This window comes from Pyxicephalus adspersus, chromosome 4, assembly GCF_032062135.1.
Source record: "Pyxicephalus adspersus chromosome 4, UCB_Pads_2.0, whole genome shotgun sequence".
NCBI lineage: Eukaryota > Metazoa > Chordata > Amphibia > Anura > Pyxicephalidae > Pyxicephalus > Pyxicephalus adspersus.
This window is the reverse complement of record NC_092861.1, coordinates 67,735,024-67,742,191: the sequence shown is the minus strand read 5'-3', so window position 1 is coordinate 67,742,191 and position 7,168 is coordinate 67,735,024. Positions and strand designations below refer to the sequence as shown.

The window sequence follows — 7,168 nt, the reverse complement described above, 5'->3', positions numbered from 1 at the left end:
AAAAAAAAAAAAAAAAAAAAAAAGGAAACAACTGAAATACAACATTGAGTTTGCTTAGTAGACATGCAATATTATCTTGACAATGCATAAAAAATTAAAGTACTGTAACTGTTATTGTTATGGGTAGCATTGGATAGCATTCATTTACATAAATAGACATCAAGTGAGTGATATTAATATACACGGTGGACAGTTTTTTAGGTTGTGAATTATGGGCCTTAATATCCTAAGGAAAGGAAAGCCTACAAAATCACAATGGAATACCAAATGAGATAGTAGGGAAAGTAAAATAAGTATATTAAAATTGTGTACATGAGGTCACCATGTGGTAATCTACAGGAAGGCAAGGCCCAAACATATTGGTGTCACAGGACATGCATATGCATACTTTTACTTCAAGGTGATGGCAAAACCTCATATGTATCTACGGGTTAAAACTTGATTGTCTAGCTTGGAATAAAGGAAAGGGGGGGGGGGTGATTAGAACTCATGTCATGTTATTGGGGCACAGAGGTTCGCCCTTACTCACTGACCTAAGACAACTTTTCACCATACAGGGAGTCAAGGAAACTCATCAACACAGACAAAAGTTTTTTTTCTATTAAACATCTCTAATGCCTCAAAGAAAGTAAAACCTGACATTTGTTTTAACGGTTCCCTTAATCTATCCAAAACTGAAAAATACTATTTGTTATCAAATGTTTTCAATCTTGGACCAGGTCCATTTTAGCTTTGCTTGATCACCCAGCTTCACTGATGAAAGTGTATCGACTCCAGCCTTGGAGAGCTTTAATAAATCAGGCCCTGTGAGTCATAAATAAATAGCAATTTAAACTAGCAAGTATTTTATGTAGCTATTAGTAAGTAGCCTTCAGCACAGCAAGATTTTCTTACAATAAATACCTAAACTCAGTAAGAATAGCAATAACATAATGAGCTCTGACAGTAACAAAAGCATAGCAGGAAGCATATGATGGCTACAAAATATACTGGACAAGACAAGTGACACTGCAGATTTATAATTCCATTAAAATTGGAAACCAGACCAACGTAAAGAGAGGACAACACGATTAATTAGAAATTGTATAAGCTACATAAAATAGCTACAATTATTACAAAATCAAACTTATTCACAACCTGAATTACTATTTCCTAACAAGAGGTGTGCCATAACAGAGACACCCAAGGACTATTTATACAGCAAAATGTAAGTAGAAACAACTTTATATTTGTATTTTACCAAATTGAATCGGAATGTAGCCATGCTGACATGAAGTGTGACATAAATAATAAAAAGTAGACCTTCCATTCTTTTCATAAAGATGTTAGCATTTGATGTACATTAATAGAACTGAATATGCTCCTAATGTGCCTGTAATAAGCAATTGTGTATTATTAATATTGTGTTATAGCTGCATACTTATCTCTATTCTAGATATGCATGGAAAACTCTCCTACCTTTCTACTTCAGAAACCATGCTTTTTCTGTTCTGTTTTTGGTTGCTAGATCTTTCCAATTTTCTGGGCTGCCTGAGATGAAATGGTAAATAAAAGAAAACAAAGCAAAGCAGAAATAATAAAAAAAGAAACAGCAATGAAAATGAGATTATGTACATACAAAACATTTTGAAAGGTGAGTAGTAAAACCTTACAGTAACAACATGTGCTTACATGGAGCAATAACATCTAATTGATACATTTAAAGGTGATTTTGTGGACTGGACAATAAGTTGCAGCAAGAGGCACTAATGGTATAACTGTAACAGGAAGCACTTTTAGACTTTCAGAAATGACATTGGGTTACAGTAAAAATTTACAAAAGTGCAAACTGGATTGACACACAGGACCAGGTTAAAAAAGTTGCTTTAGAACACTAGAACTGCAGTTGAGATGTTTTTAGGATATGCTTTTCTATCTTCTTTTGGAGTATAACCTGGAGACTGCTTTAAATTTCAACACATCTTCTTACATGAAATAAAGGTTGTAGCATACAGTGAGACAAGGGAGTATTACGTTCAGATTTAGAATATTATGCTCCAGGAGATTGCTCCACAAACCAGTGGTCTAGTAAAATGTATGATGAAAAGCATACTAATAAAAATACTTATATTCAGGTTCCATTTTAGTACTGACTGTTGAGTTAAGTCTTTAATTACTCAATAAGAATGTACTTTTGATAAGCCAGTATAGGTTAATACACTTTGCACATTGCTCTTTATACCTCTTTTAAACATAGGCTATACACAAGCAAACACATTGATTGCTTGTGTCTCTAGGTCTGAATTTTAGGAAAGTTCACATGAATCACCTCTATTAAGCTTGGTTTATAATGTTTGATAAGAAAGATGGCATTTATTGTACAATTTAGATAAAAGAAAAACAGACCTGATAAAAACATGTAGATTTAGGTACACACATCTATAGTAAAATGTAGAAGAACCAGTGAAAAACATACAGCCTATGCACTGTATTCAGCAAAGCATTAGTCTGTGTAATAGTGGGGATACACATAGATCAGTAACAAGTCATTATCTGTCACATATTTTATTATTTAGTAAGCCTAAGGACATTGAAATGCTCACCCAAAATAGTTTCAGATGATATCTAACCAAATTTATAATACAGCTCAATGGAGCACCCCTAGAGTCCAATCCTAAATAGACACTATTACCATTGTTTTCTATAAAGTTATCTACAATTAGCAGAACTTTCATAATAGATGTGGTGCTACATAACATTATGTTACATGTATATTATCCCTTTTCAAAGAGTATGCAGGTAGTTTGTATGAATAAATGTAAAGACATTGATACAAGATTTATTTAATATAAATCAACTTAACATAAAACTGAAAGCACAGATTTTAATTCGAAGCGTGAATTATCCAATGTATGAAACCACATATTTTTGCTTGAATCTCAATTTTTAGTTGTAAATGATTGTGGTGGTGGTGTGGGGGGGAGTATTTTTACCACTGGGAAGTATACATGATGTATTTGCTAAAGTGGTGGTTCTGACTGGTGATACTACTCCACTCAGATCTTGATCCAAGGTTATACAGATGTCTGCTCACCAAAACAATCTGTCCTGTTGGGAACCAGTTTCTTTGAGAGATCAAACACTTTTCAGAAAGACCACCAATTACTGCAGCATACTTTCTAGCTCAAAGAAAACCGTTCCTGCCATAACAAGACCAGTAGGTTGTGTATGGCTCCCACATAAAAATTTTCCCAGTCATCCCCTTGAGGGAACAACCCTGACAGCTTTCCACTGAGTTAAATGTAAACTTAGGTAAAGGGTGAGTTAAGCTGGTTACACATTACAATTTCATTGTACAGCCTATAGATTATATAAGTTTAAATTCATCAACAATTATTAAGCGTAAGGCCTACCTAAAAAGTCTTTTCAGTTCATATCCAAACAGGAAGACCCAAGAACTGTTAGTAAATCTAAACAATATTGTGCATTTAGATTAGAACATATTGGCTTAATTAAGGCTGATAACCATGCCCAAATCCCCAAAAAAATAAAATACCAGCATGTCTGAAGTGATGTTGGACCTAATATGTTGTACGATATCCACTGCCAACTCTACATTAAGGATCAGCCATATTTCACCATTGTTTCCCACCAAATACAATTATTGTAGCTTTCAGCCTAACCTCAACAATCTAGATGATTCATGGATTCAAATTTTTGGAAACATTAACTTACAAAACTGCTTAGATTGCCTTTGAAGCTGTTACATTAAACAAATGAATGATGCCCATTGTAACTGGACCTGTCCCTTTGATTTCTGATGCATTTGACTTTTGTAATTATACATGGCAGCTTTGAGGACAACACAACACACAGCATGACTAAGCTTAAATGAAAAAATAAGGTTCTGAAAGCCATGAGAGGAAAAAAAAAGAAAAGAAAACCACTACCACACATGATAAAAATGAATAAGTCTGGTTTATACCTTTCTCGTTCTGGTGAATGCAAACTAGTATCTGGCCTCAAACAGTTGGTACTAGCACTTCGAGCCCTGTCAAGGGAGGGCTGTAGTTCACTAGTGCCAGTGCATTGCATCCAGCGGTAGAAGAGAAAGAGGAATAGAAAAGAAAACAAAGGAATACAATGTTAGATAGTAAATCATAAAAGGTAATGTTTACTTAGCATAAGATGTAAAATCATCATGACAGTTCATGTTTGCAGGAGTATGAATGCACCTAGCGGAATACAAACACACTTATGAAAGTATGAAGGTTATAAACCTCAAGCACACACTGTAATGCACCTGACCTCTGCGTTTGACTAGGAATAGTCAAAGATTACTATGCCAGTTAGTGTACTGGCATAGTAAACAGTTCTAATTTTAAATGTTTGTCCAGTATGTTTAAAAATTGTATTTAAAATTTGAAGAAAACATTTGAAAAGTGTTAAAAGATGTCTTCTGAAATCAAATCTCTTTTGTGCCAATTTTACCTGAACTCTGGAGGAACGGAGGTTTGCCCTCTGCAAATCTGCAGGTTGTTTAATCCTATAACAGGACATTGCTTAAAGGAATTTGGAGGTCAACACGGAACTGCATGGTTCCTACTACTACAGCACTTTGTGGGCTGCATTCTAGAAATGGTCCAACAAATGTGGAGAAAATGCAATCTGTTTGAAATAGAATCTTCTTAAAAGAAACCTCTGTCTAAGCATAGGGAACATCTGCTGACTATGATGTTCTGTTATGCTCACTATCATTCACCCTTTTAGTAAAAATTTGGGTACATAGAGGCATATGCGTATAAGAAGATATTATATATTAGATAATTTTAGTATGAACATGTACTAGCAGGAAATGCATTAATGCGCATTTATGAACATGGTTACATAGTTCAGCTTCACCTTTTATAAACTCATAAATCCTGAAATAAGAACCACAGTGCTGTGAAAGTATATTATTTAGCAAACAAGATACCTTATAACACTTATTCCTTTGTTTGTTGAGTGTGACACAATCCATAATATTGATCTACTTAGGTATAATGCTAATACCATACATATGACCTACATTTTATACTATTTATTATCACTGTAGGATTGCTAAAATATTAACAAATGCAAAAAGAATGGTTACAATGTATCATAACAGACACAGTCAGGAACACTGTAAATTAAAATAAAGAATTAAAAAAAGAAAATCGAATATGTCAAAGATAATGAAGATGAAAAAATACATGTCATTTTAGTTTTATCATTTAGATTATAATGAAACAACAAAACACAACATTGGCTATATAAGAGTTTATGCAGTTCAGATTCCATGCATTTGTCCCAAAAAGAAAAACCCAATGTTAAGTATGTGGATTAAGTGCTTTTGTTTAGAAATGAAATCCATTCACATGAAATGGCAGCTTAATGGCAATGTAACTATGTATGCATTGACATTGTTTATGTTGTTTAAGGTGATATGCCACTGACTACACAGAAAAAAGCTTATAGAGCCGGTTTACCTATTCTACATGCTGCAATACATCTTCTATATCACAGCATGTGATGGTATTCAGACTGAAAAAAAGACTTTTTCTATTTCTCTTTATCTGAAGCTGTTCTCTACATATATTTAAAATAAAATTGTGTATTTAAGCACATACAGCATGAGCTGTTCTTTTGTAGACGTCAGGATTTTACAGAACCGGGCTCTTCAACCCATCACACTAACAAATGAGAAATATTTCTTCAGGATAAACTGAATATGCAAATTAGGATTTGCTGGATATACAAAACAAATCATTTCACTTATTTGAAACATTATGTTGTTACATTTCAGTTTAAGTATGAAAAGAGTTCAAGAGCCCTGTCCCAATTACACAAGATGACAAACCCAGAATTTCATACAGTACATGGCAGACAATAAAGAGCATCATAAACAACACTACATAGACAATGATAGCAACACTGTTAACACAATGTTTCCTTTCATACGGTTAAACAAATGTGACATTTTGGGGTTAAGCGTTGCCTTTGAAAACATACTGAAACATGGATCACATAACTGTTTACTTCACAACACGGTTCTTACCTGTACAATCTCCAATTAGAACCAAACTCTAGCAAAGGCATCTTGGGTGGCAAAGTTTTACTGTGCCTAACAGTATTTCTTGTGTGTTAAAAAAAACACAAGAGAACACAAAGAAAGAATGCAATAGCACTTCAGAAAAGTAATTTGTAAAGACAGGTATATAAATATTATAAAGCCTTTCAAGTTTAAATCAATGGGGAATATTAGAAAACAGTAAATATGACATTTGTTGAAAGTATCTCTTTGTGGCGCATGTGTTTGGAATAACTAGTTTTCCACAGTTAATGTTTGGTGAATACCAAATTTACTGCTTTATAAATATGCCCCAAAGTGTAAGTGTGCACTGTAAATGGAGTAATTAAATGAGCAGAGTTTAGTTTTTACTTGCTGTGATACATGATTACTTTCTATTACATACCAATATGCCTGGTCCTCTCTTCCTCCTGTGTCACTGTCTGTATCTGTCTGTCATTTGCAACCCCTATTTAATGTACATTGCTGTGTAACATGTTGGTGCTATATACATACTGTTTATTAATAATGATAATAATAATAATACATCCCTTACTACAGGTCTTCTCTCAACCTTAACATTACACTGCTGAATGTTTGTCATTCAGATTTTAGTCATTGCTGTTTCTCCTTGTCATACTTTTAGGAGTAAGTAAAGCTATGAGATATTTTTAGCAATGCCCCTCAACACCTTAATTTGCTATAATAGTGATAATAAATTGTTGGCAAGTATAGGTCAAAAGGCACAAACAACAACCTCTAAAGCTTAAAAAAGTCTGTGTGGCTAGATTTAGGTTATAAGCACACTCCATAAACGTGCAAAGGAAAAGACAATCATTTAATTTGGCCTCTAGTATTTTAACAAGAGTCTTCTTTTTAAAGGTAAATGTTGGTGGAAACCTTTAACATATTGTCATTGAAATGTACAAATCGTTTGAACTGTTCAAAAAGTGCTATGTTCTCGTTGGGAGCTGTAAATAAGCATTGTTTTCTAATCAAGGGGCAGCTTATGCAATACAGGTAGTCCCCGGGTTACATAAGATATAGGGACTGTAGGTTTGTTCTTAAGTTGAATTTGTATGTAAATCGGAACAGGTA

The 7,168-nt window shown here is 33.8% G+C and overlaps 1 protein-coding gene across 1 annotated transcript in view; it reads right to left on the bottom strand.

The window, feature by feature from the left end:
- Positions 1–7,168, bottom strand: part of RIMS1 (regulating synaptic membrane exocytosis 1) — a gene marked incomplete in the record, with an annotated part of 182,121 nt that overhangs the window by 78,354 nt on the left and 96,599 nt on the right. The window contains 3 exon segments of the mRNA XM_072408512.1: positions 1,459–1,530; positions 3,965–4,054; positions 6,059–6,136. Of these exon segments, the coding sequence (XP_072264613.1) occupies positions 1,459–1,530; positions 3,965–4,054; positions 6,059–6,136 (240 nt within the window).